Source organism: Amblyomma maculatum, chromosome 4, assembly GCF_055883805.1.
Source record: "Amblyomma maculatum isolate TAMU_Amacu chromosome 4, ASM5588380v1, whole genome shotgun sequence".
Taxonomy (NCBI): Eukaryota; Metazoa; Arthropoda; class Arachnida; order Ixodida; family Ixodidae; genus Amblyomma; species Amblyomma maculatum.
In genome coordinates, this window is record NC_139347.1 from 37,092,320 (window position 1) to 37,112,094 (window position 19,775).

Sequence of the window (19,775 nt, forward strand, 5' to 3'; positions counted from 1 at the left end):
TGTTTTCCTGATGGCTTATAAGAAATTTGTCTTGGTCAGACGGAGGCACATTACATCTCCATTATCATTTCATTCACGGAAAGCATAGAGTCATCTCATGAAAATTTACTGAAAGCCCTGTCTAACCGTTGGTATCATTGCATTCATAAGAATTTTACTTGGTTAATAAAACTTGGTAGATCGCTGACACTTATCAAGTGGATGTGGCATGAAAAGGCACTTTTCGCAGTCTTTGCGACTGTAAATCCACTTTGGCGTCTACGCCAGATTGATGGAGTTGCACAGGCTATGTCTACAGTGATTTTTGACTGTACTTCATGGCAACTGCATAACGTAAATGTGATAAACTAAAGTAACCGTATGTTCCTTTCCTTGCTCAAATGTGACTGAAAAGTGCAGGAGTTGCGGCTGAGCAGCTTTTGGTTTATGACTGTTCTACGCAGGTAGACGAGTCCGGAAAATAAAATTTAAGTTTTACGCCTCGGATATAATTGCAGAAGCATAAATGTGCAGGGCACCACAGTTCAGGGGTTCTTTGTTACGGCTCAGTGGTTGGGTCACTCGACTGTAGATACCAAAATGCGGATTCACTACAGGCTGCAATGGCTGCTTTTCGACAGAGGCAAAAAGCAAAGCGCCCGTCGCCTGAATTGCTTTGGGATGCTATACCTAAAATTAATCAAGTTATATACTCACAAGTTAAATCACACTTCTTTTATTTTGCTGTCATTTGTATGCAGCTACAAGAGTAAAGACAAGGGTCCTTCAATGCTCTGATTGTACCTGTGACATGCCCCACAGCAGAACATTGTGCAAAATAGCTGAGCTACCTCCACGGGTGCCACATGACCTCCCATTGCAGTTTATTGCAACATAGTGGCTCACGAACTTTATGCATACATGAACATGGTACACAATTTTCGTCTTGCAAAAGCAAAATACAGCTTTAGTGTGGCTGTAGCACATGGATGGATGGAAAAACTTTATTTTCGTCGGAGAGCATGTGTGGACGATTCCGTGTTAGATGGCCATCAACTCGTGGCTGACGACGACCTGGGTGGCCCACTCCACGGCCCTGGTCTGGACGACCGGGTCTGAGCTGGCCAACATGGCCTCCCACTGCTCGAGGGAAGGATCACGCATAATATCCGCCGGTGGCGGTGCTATGCTGCAGCTCCATAATATGTGGTCATAGGTTGCCAATTCCCGACACCATTTGCACTCCGGCTGAATGTCCGGGTAGATTTTGCTCAACACGTATGGGTTGAAGAAACATCTGGTCTGCAATCGTTGCCAGACGCATTCCTGCACCTTCACCAATTGCTTGTCCGGGGGTGGGTAAATCCTCCGCTCAAGTTTGAAATGATTAGTAATGTCATGAAAGGATACCAGCCCATCTCTCGTGGACCTTCCCGGAACGTCCGGCTCACCTACTCGGCTGACGAAACCTCGAGCATTCATGTGAGCCGTCTCGTTCCCAGGGTTCCCAGAGTGTGCAGGTACCCAGACAATTTCCGCCTCCGTAGTCCCTCGCCCCGTGGCCCGATTCAGCCCCTCGCCCCTTTCTGCCCCTCGCCCCTTTCTGCCCCTCGCCAAATTTCAGATGGCTGTTTTTGAATCGCTGAAGATCAGCATTACTACTAGTAATAGCTAGTGCTATCGCCACTTCCTCTGCAGTTTCTGGGGAGCGGGTTTTGACTGATCCAGAGGCGATCAAGCATCCCCGCCCGTCCACCACCGCAATTGCAAATGTGTTCTTGTCCTTATACTCGGCGACATCTACATAGACTGCCCCGTTGTACTTCCCATACTTAGCATGTAAAGCTTTGGCTCTTGCCTTCCTGCGGTCCTCGTGATGTATTGGATGCATGTTCTTGGGCAAAGGTTTTATGTACAAGCCCTTGTGCATTTCCTGCCTAATCTGAATTTTAGTGTCACCAGCTGGAGCGTCAACTCCAATGCCGATCCTTTCCAATATGTCCCTTCCTGCTTTTGTTTTTGAAAGCCTACCGAGCTGCATCACCAAATGCGCCTCCCGTAGTTCTAGGGTGTTGTGCACCCCTAATCGCAGCAGCACAAATATGCTGTGGTTTTGCCTTCTCACTTTATCCTAATGTGTTGGCATTGTAAATTACATTAATTAGCTTCATGAAAAAAAACACCGATTAACTAAATGAATACATTTTTCATCATGATGGAGCTAGTACACCTTTCGTCATTGGAGCCAATTTGATCTTATTTTGTTATAGCTTTCAATCAAAAGAAAGCAACGGCAACAAGAGACCTGGGATGCTGTCGATATGTCTAGCAGAACCTCCCCACATGAATATTACCACACCGCTGTCCACCTTCTGGCGCCACCAAGTGGCCGAACCAAGTCTTGGCACGTGGCCAAGCGTCGTCTTCTCTCTCAAGCTTCGCCTAATTAAAAAGGCCAACTGGCATGTTCTGTTGCTTGCCACGCAGTGGCAATATGGAAAAGGCAGAGAAGGCAAATCTGCACACGAATGGCCGTTAGAAAAGCGAATGCACTTCAGGATACGAAGGACATTCGCGAGTACATTCCTTGCTTGTACATTGAATGCAGTCTGCTGTTAAATTGCATGCTTTGTCAGACTGGCCTTTTTTACTGCACGGCTATTAGAGCCCATTTCTTTTGTGTCATGTAGGCCACGGCGTAACGGAGGGAGACTTAGACCATGGTAACCACTCGTACTGTGAAAGGAAGCAAGTTATTATGAAAAAATGCACAATCCATCTGCAGTAACCGTAGCAAAGTGTGCCGTCTGAGGAGAGACTCAGTTATCGATAGTCTGAAGCAAAGCTGGGCTAGAAACAGCTTAGTGTTAGTCAAGGAGGTTATAGAAAATTGCAGTTTTTAGAGCCATACTCTCATTGGCTCGTTCCTCAGTTTCGCACCAGTGTCATTGGTGTTCGCAGGCAGGTTGGTTGGTTGGTTGGTTGGTTCACAGGAAGGGAAAGGCGCAGTATCTGTCACACTTGCTCTGTGGACACCTGAACCGCGCCATAAGGGAAGGAAGGAAGGTGGGAGTGAAAGTGGAAAGAGAGAAAGGGGAGCCGTAGTGGAGGGCTACGGAGTAATTTCGACCACCTGGGGATCTTTAACGTGCGCTGACATTGCACAGCACACGGACGCCACTTCGTTTCGCCTCCATCGAAACGCAGCCGCCGAGGTCGGGTTCGAACCCGGGAACTCCGGCACAGTAGTCGGGCGTCTTACCACTGCGCCACCCCGGCGGGGCTCGCAGGCAGGTAGCAGTTGGGAAAACAGGGAGAAGGCAATCCCCTCTTCAAGCTTAGGTGCCAAGCTTACGCCAGTAGAATGGTGCCACCCAAGCAATTTTACTTAAACCTTAATCAACCACAAGCCACAGCAGTGCACCACAGTCACCCTAATAAAACTTAATTCAATGTAATGTAGCCTTGAGCCACCGTACTGCAAACAATCCACCTATACTGCAAACTCAGTACTAAGTAATGTGCCATAATCCATTCTAATTCTGTATAATTGACAAGAATCTATTATAATCCAACTTAACCCACCTTAATCCAATGTAATACATCTTTAGTTCAATGTTACACGGCCCTCGGAGAAACCGGTTTTGTGCCAGGAGCACAGCCCAGTGCCCAATATGGCAGCACCCTTCACCTATTTGTGAATGCAGTGAAAGCAAACGGGTAAAAAAGTTATTGTAGCACCAAGTTCGAACCACCCATCTTACTGTGCCACATCATGCTCTTTCTTTTGCCACATTGTTCTAAAAAACAATATCAATGCAAATGTGAATAATAATAATTGGTTCACAGGAAGGGCAAGGCGCAGTATCTGTCGGTAAGGGAAGGGAGGAGGGTGGGAGTGAAAGTTAAGATAGAAAGAGGAATCATAGTGGACGGCTAGGGAGTAATTTCGACCACCTGGGTGTGAATGAGTCATATCCTTGTAATAAGCGCCAAAGCAAAACATGACAAGTTCTTGGTCAAGCACAACAATGCATGCAGTTCGAGCTGGACACAATAGTCAACACAACACGTCATCAGCACACATCACATTTCCAGCAAGCTTTCCTGTGTCTGATGTGGTTTCACTTCTGTGTGGGAAAGGGCTTTAGAACAATTTTTTTTTGTTCCAAAATATGGCACCCTCTTGTTCGTGGCTTTGAACAGGCGCTGACACATACATGCCAAACTGTTAAATAAAAAGTTTAGAAAGCTTTTGTTAACTAGCTGCAGAATTAGAATTATACAGTAAAGAATGTCCACTATTGGCTGAGCCAGTGCCTGAACCTTTTAACTACCTAGTTTTAGGAATTTTTGAAAGTGTTCCGTGCACTGGAACATTGGTATACCAGTGAACTGCTATTCATGACTTGAGAAAACCTGCTGAATGCACTTCAGCACTCATTACTTCAGTTTCGTAGGCTGTGTGAACGGCTACCATGTAGACAGCCATATTTTCCTGCCATTTCCAGTGCATCGCTACCTACCATAAAATGTTTTCACTTCCGATATTTCTTTAGCATTTAGTTTTCTGCATATTAATGTTCGGACCCTTCACTCCGCTTTGTCCAAGTCATTGATAGAGACCGGATTTTAAGCAAATGCCTAATTTTCTCAGTGCATCGTAGGCACACCATTTTTACCTGAAAGCATGAATTATATGTTGACAGTATGCTTAATACTAGTTTTATAGTGTCTCTAAATGCCTATTTCCAATGTTGGTGGCTAAAAATCCTCTATTTTGACAAAAATATCCCTGAAAAGCATGCCAACCATGCTAACAGAAAATACCAAAACAACTATTTTCCCATTTCTGATATATATCGTTGCAACTTGTAGAATTTGGCTAGTAATGTTGTAATCGTTCGGACGGCCCAGCATTTAAGAAAGTGCAGCAAGTTATGCATTCGTCTCAGAAATTCCTAGTTGACTTCAGCTGGAACCAACTGGAAAATGGTTGCATGAACCAGCTTAAGATTTCCACAGTGGATGGTACAGCGCTAAGACATGAACCACAAAAGAATAGAAGTACAATAGACGAGCACTGAACATTGATTCTTCTCTTGCTTCTCTTCTTTTATGCTTTGTGTCTTCGCGCTGTATCACCCACTATGCAAATGTACCAACTCACCCAACTGTCCATTCTACTTAAGATTTCCACCTGACCATCCACCTTATCTTGGCACGTGTTCCGGCTGCACATGTTATCCTCATCAAATGGTAGGCATTTGGCTGCAATCTCATAAAGGAGCATGCCTCACTAGAAAGCTCTCAGAGGCGAGTGTATACAACGACACGTTCATGCCCCAACATCAGCAAAGTATAATCTCACTCCACACATGTAGACGCTACCCTTCCGCCACCATACAGTCCTGCACTATATATTACTTGGCTCTATCGAATGGACTGGTTCCGTAGCTCTTTCCCAGATTGCATAACTTCCCTGTAAAACCACTGCTAACGAACGAAAGCAGAAGAAACTACGCTGACTCGCCATGCCTCGTTATTTTCATATTTGGCCGGGCATTTCTACCTGGCTTACCAGGCATGGCAAAGGACTGCTGGTGCACCATGCTACATTGCAGATAGCGATAGTCTTCTGCCAACCATGCGCAAAGAAAGTGACCACATAATAGATGTGCTTTAGCTTAATCATTGCAGCTACCCAAAAATTGAGAAGCATGCACTTCCACTGCAGTCCTTAGGTATTATTTCTTCATGTGCTTCTTTCAAAGGAACTGCCCATGTTTGTCGAAAATTTGCGTATATTATGAAATAGCATAGAGTGCTTGTTTGGCCAGCAAACCGTCTCCGTACCTTAGTTTGACACTATGGCTATTCTTGTTCAGTCTTCTGCCAACAGGATTGGCAACTTTCATTTCGCTGCACGCCTGCTGCATAAAACTATGAAATATTATTTTTTGTTTGTGCAGTCCACACTTTGGCAGTATTTTTGAGGAAAGAATGTGATCGCTGAAGCACCACTTCAATAGGTTTCCTGGCAGCGCTGTGATCTCACAGTCTTGAAATCGGGTCAAAATAGGTGACATTTTTGGAGACGTGGAAACCTCCGCCCGCTACACTATTCATTCTAGTTCCCTGCAACATCACGCGCTACCACCTGGTTTATTTTCAGTGTCCCAGAGACTACCATGGAGACGACTGCCATGATGTCATGCTTGCAGTGAATAGCAATGCCAGGCTCAGGCCCCCTGTTACTCACCATAACATCACTGTAGTCATGACGTAGACCATTTAGGAAAGTAGACCTAAATTCCATCACTACCAAGCAGGCCACGAATTGCAAAAAACAGGTTTTTAAGCATACATATACTTTGTGCAAATGCCCAAAAGCATTCCTTATACACAGTGAACACATTTACCGGCAACCTTCGAACCCATTTTCTAGTCCCTCCAAATGAGGCTAGGTGAAAAAAAACGCACTACTACTACTATTTTTGCAGAGAGGCACACATCTTGGAGCCAAAGCATTATGGCTACAACTTGCTAGTAGTACTAGCATAAGGCTTAGCATTGAAATGTGGCACAAGGGCGCTTTTGTCAAACACAGTTAATGAACGGCTTTTGATATTGCAGAGTGTTGCTCTACTTAATTTCCCTTTCCAAACAAGAACAAAAATTTGCAGCAGCAGGATAAGCCCGCCACCAGCACCCCACACAAAAAAAAAGGTCTCGCAACACATCTTGCAATGTGAAATGTCCTCATTTATTTACGAAGTGAATCATAAATAGTACAATCACTCGCAATCACTGGTCACAACTGCTGCCGCACTAACATCAAATGCACAGTGCAAAGCAATGACGCACTAAGAGTGAAAAACTTACACAGCGCAGGGTGCCAGGTTGTAAACAAGTACACCGTTCCCTCTCAAGATGGTCAGCACGAACAAGTAACAAAGGAGCAATATTGTGCAACAATAGGCTGGTTTAAGCAGTCTGTTCCCCTTCCCACAGCAGTTAACTGATATTTCCAGACTGTAGTGAAGCATTCAATAAAGAAAAAGTGCCAATATAACCTCTGCAACATAGCAACACTTACAGCACTAACTCTGCTGTAAAACACTGCTAGTTGTGGTAAATGACCATTGTTAACATAGTTCATTGTCAGGGCTATAGCACAGTCTTCTGATAATGCACAAAAACTAAAACTCTACTCATTATAACAAAATGCACGTCATTCATGGCTGAAGAAAGGAAGTTGCACGCCAAGGGCAATGGCGAAAAGTTAAAATCTGGTTTCCAGGTTCTTGAGGAATAAACAAACAAGACAACCATGGGCAAAGAGAATCTCTACAAGAGTCTCCATGTGTGTAGCTATTGCAGGCAGTATCAGAGGCGTCTGTCACCAGTATTTCTTGTCCACCATAGTGTAGCAGGCTTTTCATACAATGTCACCTCTGAAAAGCAAAAAGTGCACACAAACATCCTTTTAAGCTGGTGTGAAACATTTCTGAGAATTTTTTCACAATCCTGCATGGGGCCCACATACTGAAAACTGACGGTCTGATTGTGTGAGAACTCTGAGGCAAGCTTACCGCCATGACCATTGTGAACAATAAAATAAAATGCATACAAGTTGCACATTCTGAGAGTATTGATAATTGCAGTGACCCCTGGCAAGAAAACCAGTGAAACAAAGGCAGGAAAAAAAAGGTTCATAACGTATACAAATCAGACAAGTAAATCAGAAGAATAAACAACTAATATATATTACCGCATTAGCACGATTCTAACGCGCACTTTTTTTCAGAAAATAAGCGTCTAAAAATACATGCGTGTTACAATCGGACTTAAAACTGAAAAATCTCAATACCGAAACCGAAATCTCAAAACCCAAACGAAGCAGCTCAATAAGCCATGGCCAGCCATATTGCCATTTGTATCAGCAAAGCCGGTGGTGGGGACAGCCCCAAGGAAACACTGCGGTGGACAGTGATGTGACACAGCGGGATGAGAGGGCTGTGGAGACAACCAAACGACGCCTTGAGAACTAGATAAGGCTGACTAGATAGATGGTGTTGGTGGCGTTGCGCCACAGTGGGACAGACTCCGCCACAGTAGGGAATCGACTTGACTAGGACCTTTTATGGTACACCTGGTAAAAAAGGGAAGCCTCAGTACCAATCCAATGGGCTTTCGGTGAGCCGCCTCTTGTCTTTTTTTGGTTACGTGTTTGTCCAGCTATTCCAGCCGCTCGACGTGAGTTTGAATCATGGTACCGTGGCTTAATTAAGCCCATAAAGGATTGCGTGCGCACCAAGGGCGCAGCGTAGAGCGACTAGCTCTGTGAGCAAGCCATCAAGCAATCTCAAGAGAGAGACGCTCTGGGACATTGCGAGATGGGTTCACAGCACGTGGAAGGCCCTCCCGCTAGCAATGGTCATATGTGCATTTAAAAATGTGCAATTTCCAACCCTTTAGATGGTACTCAAGATGACCTTTCGTGTTCGGTGGACAGTGAGAAAAAGCTGTCTTCCGACTTTGAAGGCCTATGGCATCCCGCGTCCCTTGGTTGTGTTTGTGTGTGCTGATTTTGTTCCATTAAATGTTTTAAGCAATTTTCAGACGCTTCTTCACTGCATTACTTCTTGTGCGCGATAAAATCAGCCGCCAAGTTATTTTCGTGGTTTCCAGGCATTAAATATTACTGCCCGTTACAATCGGGGGCATGTTAGAATCGTGCAAATACGGTAAGCAGTTCTGAAGTTAGACTAATGGTGGCAGTTTTTTGTTAGCCAATCCTAGACAGTGCATCCATCTGCATACTTCGACATAGTGGCCACAGGAAGCGAACAGGTCTATGTCTCAAAACGAAGTTGTGCAACTGGTATGATTAGGGCACTCCAACAATTAAAATTGTATGCAAGAAGAATGAATAATAAAATCATCCACTGAACGTTTTCTTTCCATCATTTTTTTTATTATTTTCTTTTTAATTTTATTTTTTTGTGCCATTAGTGGGCCCATCCAGTATGATTCACAAGCGGTGCGAACGTCAGGTCAGATCATGAAATAACCAATCAAACTTGAAATTACTGTTTATGTCTCACTACAAAACAATGGCTAAGAGTGTCACAAGCTGGTGACTGCATAAGAGCACACGTCAAAGAGAAAGAAAGCATTTTGCACAACCTAGCCACTCAACACAATATTCGTGTTAGGCTTTCTTGTTTTATATCTTTCAATATGTGATGCTAGCAATGATAACAAGGTAGAGCATAAATAATAGCCCCACTCTAGTTATAAAAACAACTACCGGTACTACTTTAAACATAGTTTTAGATTAAAAACCCATAACTACAGTTTTCCAACTTAAAGGGAAGCTGTTTAAAAACTGTTTGGCTTCCTATGGGCACGCTGATGGTTGCTGGGCAGCAAAAGGTGCATATTCAAGATAAACGGATTTAAAAATGGATCATCACGCAAATCAAAGTTCAAACTCAAAGAGCACTGCGTTGAAGTGAATAACACTGCACCCCTTGCTTCAAGTATCCACCCAGTCCTGACCTCGCCAGAGTTTACTTCCAAAACTACCAGTGGAAGTGGTACCTGCATTTAATACTTCGTTTTTATAGCTTGCAAAAGCACTGTTTCAGTAAAAGTATAACGCATTAGAATGTGGTAATCTGTCAATACAAGCCAGCCTCAATCTGTACTCAAGCTCTTTTTAGGCCTCAAATGTTTTGTTCGAGCGTTTCCACAGAAGTCTTAAAGCGGACAGTGCCTGCACGTATTCCTGTACGAGATGCAGCAACAGCGAGTACCCACCTTTACAGCTGATGAGAGGCTAGTCCAATGAGGGGCACCACAGCTCAGGGTGACTTGTTGGTTTGTGGTGGGGACTGCTTCAGTTGCAGAATAATGGAACGCATGCGTGACACATCCTTGCTGTTGCGCGCAGCCTTAGGGTTGAAGTCACACAGCTTCGCAATGGCCTCCCACTCCTGGCCCTTGGGCGCTGGCGAGTCCCGTTCACACACCCACTCCTTTTCGGCATTCCTGCAAGTCCACAGCATTGGAAGCCATGAAACCCAGAGGGCATGGAAGACGAGGAAATTCCCGAACTTGACAACCACCTCGGATCATAACATCAGAGCACTGATCGCACCGTAAAGCCAATAGAGAGAACTGTTCTAGCTTCGACAACCCCCGAGCATTAGTTCACAGCATCGCATACTAGTTCACTAAAGAAGCGGTTGTTGCACTGCTAAATTAAAAGGTAACGAGAAGTCTAGCCTCATTGTCTGCAAAGTTTCCCTTGTGGTGAAAAGCCAGTAGCAAGTTGCAGCTGTGCATTTTTGTTTTCTTCTTCAGAACAAAGTTGCAATGCATTCAAAACCAGATTATGTGTTCTAGCAAACTAGGCTAGCACTTTTTGTCATTCGCAAGCAAAAACAGTTTCATAATCAGTTTTCAGTCACAGTGGCAAATGATACCAATGCTGCCTGCCATAGCATCGATGTTACACCATATGAACAGCTGCTCTTGTGCATTCAAATGATTGACTTTTCAAGCCATTGGCTGCCTCAAACTGTGACCAACTTCCCCATTTCTGCAGTCTTGGAGGCCAACAAAAGGCAATTTTGGTAGTTTTATCCATCATGCTCAAGACTAATCCTTGCGGGGATCAAATTCAGAATACGAGAAAGTTTGAATATGAGCCAATTTATGTCCCAAGCTGCCATTTGATGTTATCTTTGTAAGCAGGAAGTAGAGCGCCTGCCTCAAACAGGCAAAAAACCTTAGCTCAATATGACTTTCCTGCAAATGCAAAACATTTAGAAGTTTTATCGCTATGCTGAAATAAATATTTATTGCACAGAATTAACTTTCACTTGTCTATTGATCTCACAACCATGGTGACCTTTTTCTTCATTACAAAGCCATTGAATTGTTACAGTATAAATTAGCTATTACAAGCTCCCTTCTGTGGCTGTAAGCTGATGAAATCAAGATCTCATTATGTTACACTGCAATTTAAAAGATGGAACAAAGGCCTTGCAACCATCATTGTTCAAATTCTCAGACAAATTCTTAGGTTAGCTATTTATTACCAGTTGCCGTTGAAAAGTGAGTGAAACCCAACGCATTTATGCTGTGCTAGCAGCTGAAGAAAAAAAGAGCAAAAATTTATAGACTATTTTGTGTGGGTAATAAGAGTTTTTCTCGCAGTTTCTATGACAATAGCCTTCCAATCAAGCTACTACGGTAATCGATACCAGTTAATAGAGGTAGGTTTATGCACAATATGCATCTGGCAACCGAGACATCATGCGTGAGAAAAATGTTGAACCATGCTAGGACCACAGGTGCCCCAACTTATAAGCAAACAGTGCAAGACGCTGCATGCAAACGCTATGACAAATCTCATGGTCAGGAAGCCTAGAAGATTGCAACATTTTGTGCTAAAGTGTCTTGTGAAAAAAAGAATACAGCAGTCGCCAACCAGGTAACAACAGCAAAGAACGCATACAATTGACTAGTTAATTAGTAATCTGTGCCTCTATTTCATCTATCATTTTCAATTGTCGTTTGCATTCAGTCAGCACCACTATGCTTGATAAATAAAGGTAAACAACAGACGACTCTGATGAAAGATTGTGAAGCCCATCTGTAACTGCAACAACGCTGACTTCAGTATTTAGGTTCTCCCAGGGGTTAAAATAAAAGGAGGCCTCTTGCAAGCGATTTCCTGTTCAACATAGCTATGCTTTGGCATCTAAACAGGAGCAATGCACGACCACTGAAACCTGCAGTTGATTTCGAGACAGTGCTTTTCAGATGACTATTTTCCCCAATAACTTCCCACCGAGTGCACACCCACAGGGCTACCTCCTTTGCTGGGTTACCCCTTACAGCTGTGCAAACATCCATAATATATCACATGCAACACTATTTCCTTCCAAAATTGATCAGGACACCATTTAGCACAGAAATGAAGCTAAAATGCCATGCTAAAGAAGCCTGGCCCAGGAAGCCTGATAACAAACTGCACTGAAAGGGAGCTTCTGAAACAGTGCATTAGAATTACCACCACAGATATGAAGATTTGAACAAAGTGACTTCTACACACTACAAATTAAATTTGCAAAATGCTACTCACTATAAGAATTTGCCGTGCAGCTTGTACCATCAGGAAAAATGAAACAGTCCATAGAGTACAAACTTATCAGTTACCTCCCCATGAAATCAACCTGTCAATCAAAGTTGACCAGCCATCATCCAATTGGAAATTTGTACAAGTTCTCCAAGCCTTTAATATATGAGCCAATTTAATGAGCATTAAACAATCTGCTTGCACGCACGCACACACACACGCACACAAACAAAAAAAGGGGGGGGGGGGGGGCAAAGCACTTGGATGTGGCAACTGTGACCTAAACATAACAATAATGCTGGTACTAATTATAAAAAATATATTAGACTTAGTTTTCAGGCTTCCTGAAGGAAATGGTGCAGACAAAAAAGACGCAGCAGACAAAACACAGTGCAATGTGCTTTGAGAGAAAGCCACACAACTGTATTTGCACACTTACTTGGACACTTCTCTGAACAGCATGGAAAAAAGGAGAAACACAGAAAAGAGTACATGAACACGTCCATCAAAGAGTAATCCATCTCTTACAAGCACCAATGAGAGGTGAAAGGAACCAGTTCACCATTAAAACAGACCAACAAACAAACAGCAGACACCAGTTAGAAGTGGCTGCAGCAGCCAGTAATATGAACCCCCTAACGCGGCCGGAGTAGTCCATAATAGAGGAGCTGTGACAGCAAACGAAGTGGAACCCCACTGAACCAGCCAGAAGAAAATTTTCAAAAAGTGGTGAAATCAATCAGAAAAAAATGAGTGCCAAATAAATTAAAGTGGGGGAAATACACTGGTACTTATACATACTGAAAATATAGATTGTGCACGTTCCAAAAGTGCAAATGCAATTTTTTTACCAATAAAGTGCACATAATTCTTTTTAGGCCATCAACTAAAATTTTAAGGCACAGGCAGAATAATGCTTCAACAGCAAACTAGTCAAACACTGATGTCAAATTATTGAGTCTACAGTGGTATAATTCAGGCTCAAAAGTGAGATCGAAAATGCACCAAGAGCAGAGACACTATACGTACAGTAGGCTATGATGATGTTACAACAGAGTGGAAACTCTCTAAATGTACTCTTCCACACCAGCAACCTCAATAGTGGCGTTGCACAAGATGTCTCACCACAGTGTCACAACCAACACCCCTTTCAATTTCAGTGAAAGCCAGACTAGCCAGTTTTGGCAAAACAAGCCTTCTCGCAGAACTCTTTCTGTTGTCACACTTTCTCCCAATCGCTAGTCTTTATGCCTGCTCCAAACATGCACTGCTGGTGGGGAGAAAAATGGACACCTTATAACCTGTGGCACATCCTAAAAAAATTCTTAATATTTCATTCATTTTCCATTCGTAAGGCAACATTCTGTAAAGGAGCATTAACTTGTGGCAATACCAATGACACCAGCAACTGCGAAGATGGCACCATGTATCTAGTCATGAAAATTAAACGAGTAAAGGCATCCAAAGCAGTTGCAATGCAAAGTGAGTAATGTGACTGGCACCAAAAACAGATGTCATAACATCACAAATGGCTCTAACAACACTCAGGCGAGTCTTTCAGGGAAATAGCGAGTTTAGTCGAAGTGCTGGAGATGTATAACCATGTGTTTAGTATTTTGCTCCAATGTAATGAAATAAAATGGGTAAACGCAAACATATGCACATGTTAAGGAAAATAAGAACGCATTCTCGGGACGTTACCTGTTGGCCAGTTTGGATTTTTCAATCTGCTCGTGATACCGTGCATACCACTCCTCAAGCTCTTTCTTTGCTGTTGCCCGAAGCTCAGCTTTCTTCTCTTCTTCTTCAGCATCTGAAGGAATGAAACGGCCATCAACCTTTTATAAGTAACATTAAAAAGCAATTGATTTCAATGCCCTCTTGCTGTGCAGACCCAATGAATGCAAGGACTGAACTATTCAGGCACCTATAAGTCAGTTTTGGATCCCTCAAGGAAAGGAAATGAATTACAGTGATCATCAACACGTAAGTACCCTCATGCCTGTAGCAGCACAAACAGCTGTAAATAAATAAATAAAAAAGCTCAAGTGGAATCTTACTTCAAGGGGTAGATAACGAAATCTGCAGGTTCACTTTTGTTAAAAATGGTAAGCAGGATCTCGGGAATGCGACGACTGGAAGCGATGAGCATCAATGTGCTTGAAATAATTTAATCCATCCTTGTGTGCTGCTTGAAGTCTCAATTTCTGTATTTGCAATCGTGAAACAGACATTTGCAAGGTCTGACATCAGAGGCCATTACATGCAGCCACCATATGTCAGTCACCTGCACTCAAAGAATACAGATTACTTTTTTTTTTTTAATAACATTGTTAATTGCCCCACGGCATAACGGGAGTTCAGAGAGTTTTAAAAAAAAGTGAGTAGTTAAATAAATGAAGAAAGGTTAGCCAATCAGATGAAGTCAAGGAGGGAGCAGTGGTGAGGCCCGTGCATTTATACTTCGTCTCACAAGATATCTGCAGCACTGCCAAAGGCAGAGGCACCCCGGTGTAATCAGGATCATGCGTACCAAAATAGACAATTTTGCTCCTACGTGCCTCTCACCCCCCAAATTGGCGAGGGTGACAGTAGGAGCACAATTCTCTATTATAGTGCGCAGGGGCGAGAGGCACTTACCCACTGCTCTGTTCCAGTTTCTTCTTTTCCACTCTAGTGTTAACGTGGATATCTCGAGGAAGAAAAGGGTTCCACGCGCTGCTTATAATTGACGTAGTGCTTTAGTGATAAACAATAATGAAGATAATTAGGCACATTAAAAGCTCTTCTTTGCGTTGTTTTTGTAGAAGCACAATTGCAAGGGCTCTTCTGCGTTTTGCAGTGCTGCAGATATCTTGTGAGATGAAGTATAGGCAATATACGAGGATGGGTTGTTTGACGGGAGACCCGCTGCTGCCAAGCGCTCAGTTGTATTGTGCAAGGTTCCTTGAGCCCGTGTGACTTCACAGTTGGCACCAAAGCAGTCAATTTACACTGTTTTGTGAGTTCATGTGACTTGCAGCAGTTCTGTTGCCTCCGACATCACCATCGTGTAATAAAATCCTAGCTGGCTACAGAGTCTAAAATCCCCTGTGAAGCTTTAGGACCTCCAACACACCATACCATGCTATGCTTCTGACTTCATAGCCTTCAGAAACTAAACGACCGGTCCCATATCGAAAAAAAGAAAAACTACACAGAAAAGATTACCCAATAACAATGCAGCCTTTGTGCATGACCAGCGGAGATAGAAGGTGGCTTCGCAAAATAACAAATCAAGACCCAGGTGCAGAACTCATATGTTAACAAAGTATGCCAGCAAAAGCACAAAGTGGCCAATAGAATTGCCACTAAGCACACTAGGCCATTAGTCACTATTTTGACTAATGAACAAGCTAAGCATGGCTAGTAGGAGCCACACAGCTAAAGAAATATGAAGCCCATAGGGGTCTATAAACTTTTGTCACAGTAGAACAGACAGCTATGATAAGAGATTCTCCAGTACCCATAACAGATGTCTTCTATGCTGTCATTTGGAGAGCAGAACATGAGAAAAATCAGGTGTGAAAGCTAAAATGCCTGAGTGGTGGCGTTGTGGCCTCATGCTTTATAGTACCTGGTCAAGGCATCCTATCATATGCTGCATTGCATGAATGCCTAAGCAGAAAATTCAAATTGGCCTCTCCTGCAACACTTAAAGTTGCATTCACCATCTGTGAGCCAACTAAAGGGCCGTTCACACCTGCGACTCGCCGAGGTCGCACAACCGTTTTGGTCGAAAAGCGACAGTCGCAGGCTGTTAGACCACTGCTCGATTTTCCAGCTTCGAGACTGCCGGTCGCCAACCGTTAAACTAATCAGCGGCTCAGCTGAGATGAATGTAAGTTAGCTTTACTCTATGTGGTGAACAGTCCAGATAGACAAGATGTAGAAAGCAACCCGCAGGTCGCATTCGTAAGTGTGAACATTGGTCGCGCTGCGCAGCTCTCGTCACATGCGACAGCCGGTGACACGTCCTTCGCGACTTGCAAGTGTGAATCGACTTAAAGTGCAGATATGTACTGGCGGTTCTCACAATGTGAAAAATCGGAGATGTGCACAACACCACAAGATGTCATCATGTACTATATAGACCAGCAGACAGTTCATATTGCACTGCATCATTTTAGAGCGACCAGGATGGTCCACATGGGAGCTGCTAGTATCATGCCTAATTTCCCCTTCACTGCATATCACTACCAACAGCAGCAAACTTTAATTACAATTTTTTTTTTTAACAATCCTTATTTTTCTTCACAAGTCATTACAGACAATTCTGCCTACGGACAATTTTTCCTGCAAGAACAAAGTAGCCACATTATTACGTGCATACACATGTGTGCCCTGCAACTGCAAGCCTCAAGGACCAACTTTTCGAATTCTGATTTCTCAGAAGTCCGAACTCCAGGAAAAGAAAAAAAAAAAAGAACTCATGTGTGCCCTGCAACTGCAAGCCTCAAGGACCAACTTTTCGAATTCTGATTTCTCAGAAGTCCGAACTCCAGGAAAAGAAAAAAAAAAAGAACTCCACATCAGACATAAATTTTGCCCAGAAACTGAGCAAACAAAACGAAGCCAACCTTTCTGCTCGAGCCTTTTGGCCTGCTCTTCGCGCCATTTCTTGATTTTCTCGGGCTCTTCACGAACAGGAGTAGGTCGTGGTGAGGTATCCGGGACGACAGTTGGTGGCTGGGAAGGTCCATTCATCTGCAATAATGTGACTGGTTGCTTTAAAAGAGGCACTACGTAAAAAAAGGTGCCAGTGCTCTGCTATGCACCCAGGTAGGTGCACAGAAGCATAGCTTCGTGTGTTTTCTTTTCTGTATTGCACACCAAATGAATATCTGCTAGTTTATGCCAGTCTTGCTCTGAAATAATTCTCTGCACTGAGAATAACATCATTGGCTACTTGAAACAAAAAGAGAAAAAGCGAGTGCAGCCTAAAATATTCCATGGAACAGTGCAAGAGCATCTAGCCCCTTCTCCCATAACCTATTAACCACCCGATGCAAATAGCAATAAAAATGGTGCAGTTTCTCAAATGAACATAAATTTAGTTGTTCTGAACAATTTCTTGCTTACAATGCAAATTTTCTTCAACAATACCCCGTGGGCTGCACAGCACTAAATTTTTTTCTTTTATTTTGTGGTGTTACCGGGAAGTTTAAAAAAAATTTGCGGACAGTGAGCCTTGAAGGGCAAGCTGTGGTTCCCCATGCGAATCTGTTTACACACATGCACTTTGCGACACATCAGTAAACCCTTACTCTCACACACAAGCATATAGCCGTTAGCTACCACAATTCATGAAAGACCATCCAACAGATATAAAGTTCCGGTTCAGGGATCCAAGGGGTCCGATTCGAATCTCACCCCAGCTCCTGCCAGCTAAAATATGTCATGATCTCGTGGCTGTGCACAACTCGCCGACCAATCACCAACCGTATCACCTGCCAACTTCCACCTGCCAGAGGAAAACTCATGATACATATATATATATATTTTTTTTTTTTTTTTTTTTGCCTACCACATTAATAGTGTAGCCATGTAGTTAACCTTACTTTGCAACTGTAGGAAAAATGACAAATTATCAAGGCACAAATTGAGTTTCCACTAGTGGGGCAATTAAATCTGCAGCCCAAGTTCCTTCTGTTGCATGTCGGATCCCAAAGTCACCCATAACTTGAACCCAGGAACTTGACTCACAACTGCTGCGCCTGCTGCACAAGAGCTCGTAAGTTATACGGCCAACACACTTTTATCACTTCACTTCAGCAGTCCTAAGAGCAAATGATCAGAACAGGCCAAAAGATAAAACACACCTGCACTTCCGCAGCGACATCGTCCAAAGGGCCATCTGCAGCAGGGTAAGTAAAGAAAATACATTAGCACGAAAAAAGCGAAAACGAGTATGATCAACGGTCAAATATTCCTGATCGCGGGTGCTACGCTGTTCAAGGCACGTGATCTTCCACGCCTGCTAGTAAGGCCAAAGACGCGTACCAAGACCGAGACGTGAAAGCAGTGCTCGTACGTAATACAAGGATCTATTCGGCATATCGTTTGTCGAGGCTATTAAGCACTTATGGCTTAGTCCCAGGAATCGCCCAATCTCGCGGTAATACCAACTAAATGAGAAAAACTAGCACATCGGCTAAATGAACTGGCCAGGTGCTGACTGGCCTCAACAAGGCCGCAAGTAACGCCCCAATCACTACGCAGGCAGTGACACAGCTTTCGAGCGATTCCGACTTTACGGGAAGGTCCCTGGGAAAGCACGAAACACGACCGTAGGCTTACGGCTATTCAGCAGCAGCAGATGCGCTCGAAACCAGTAAAACAGAACAATAAAGCCTGAAAAAGCGCACCGACGGCAGGCTGCTGCTGTGGTGGCTGAGGCTGCTGCACGGGAACACCGTCAAAGTTGTCATCCTCCAAGCCGGCCAGAACATTCTGCTCTCGGGCGAGGAATTCAGCCGCTGGATCCTCTTCAGTGACCGGCGGATTGTCGAAGTTCGCTTCAAACTGATCAAAATCGGCCATGCTAAAGTTGCGGGCGGAATCTGCGGAGCAGTTCAATCGCACTGCAGTGAGGTCGGAGCAAAAAAACCCACAACTGTCCCGTTTTGATGGAAACAAGATGTCCGTCAGCCACAGCGCTAACCGGCTACTAGGGGCGCCACAATACGGACGAACGGACATCTCTCCGGCTTCCGGATAAACGAGAACTTCAAATTTATGAATTTTAAGACATTGTAACTATGAAACTGTACAAACACAAGGTTTTCAAATTCAATAAAAATTCTGAGGACACTTCAGTGATTAAAGTAATGAAAGGCGAAAGCCTGAGTGCAGCATTCTGCTAAGAGGAGCCTTATGGCCTTATCTGCTACGCGACTGTTGCGCATGCAGCGATGAATGCTGCTACGTGTAAAGCGAGCGACTACTTTTTCACATTTTGCGAGTGCATCTATGCAGTGAATTCTGCTTGGCAGCGAAGAGATCGCGCTCCTTGTATCATTTGCAGCTATACGTTTACTGTTGTGTGGTTAATTTTACCGGGTGTGCTGCATTATAATCAGTAATTACACAGCTGTTATTAATTAGGCATTATTAATTAATTAGTCATTAACATTATAATGAGTAAATAATCACATTGATTAGTAATTCCTCATTGATTGGCATATGGCCATATAAGGCAACTTATTCGCGCATACTGTGGGGGTGCTCTGTGATTGGTCGAGACCTCCATGGCGTCCTCCTGTCTCGACCAGTCAGAGCTGCCATGAGGCAATAAAGGCTTTCGCCTTAATATATACTGAGTGGGTCATAATGCTCAAGGTTCCTTCACGTGCACAAACCGCGCACGGACGGTCAGCGGTACGGCCCGGCATGGAGGAACACGCGGAAACGCAAGCACATTTTACATGTTTGTAATTAACTGCCAAAAATCTACATGAGAAGTGAAGTAGCGGTATTTTCACGCCCTGGAACACTACGACCTGTTCATCGCTCTGAAGTCTCTGATCTCGTCTCCTGACATATGTGTTGATCACAAGAATATATTCTGGTCACTATAATCACAATATAAGCATATAAG

At 43.7% G+C, this 19,775-nt stretch overlaps 1 protein-coding gene across 1 annotated transcript; it reads right to left on the bottom strand.

The window, feature by feature from the left end:
- Positions 1-6,723: 6,723 nt before the first annotated feature.
- On the bottom strand, positions 6,724-18,829 carry LOC146190730 (clathrin light chain-like). The gene is made up of 6 exons (XM_084601102.1): positions 18,544-18,829; positions 17,998-18,032; positions 16,756-16,882; positions 13,838-13,949; positions 9,808-10,038; positions 6,724-7,436 (listed from the first exon to the last, which is right to left on the bottom strand). Exons 1-5 carry the CDS (start codon positions 18,716-18,718, stop codon positions 9,852-9,854), a joined length of 636 nt encoding a protein of 211 aa, XP_084457228.1. The 5' UTR covers positions 18,719-18,829; the 3' UTR covers positions 6,724-7,436; positions 9,808-9,851.
- Between the last annotated feature and the right edge of the window lie 946 nt (positions 18,830-19,775).

What these genes read in the sequence shown, in the direction of transcription:
- LOC146190730 (XM_084601102.1), bottom strand. Translation starts at nt 18,718, where the DNA reads ATGGCCGATTTTGATCAGTTTGAAGCGAACTTCGACAATCCGCCGGTC. An exon ending in ACAGCAGCAGCCTGCCGTCG is followed by an intron (nt 18,033 to 18,543) that starts GTGCGCTTTTTC and finishes ACCCTGCTGCAG; the next exon opens with ATGGCCCTTTGGACGATGTC. An exon ending in CAAAAGGCTCGAGCAGAAAG is followed by an intron (nt 13,950 to 16,755) that starts GTTGGCTTCGTT and finishes TCATTCCTTCAG; the next exon opens with ATGCTGAAGAAGAAGAGAAG.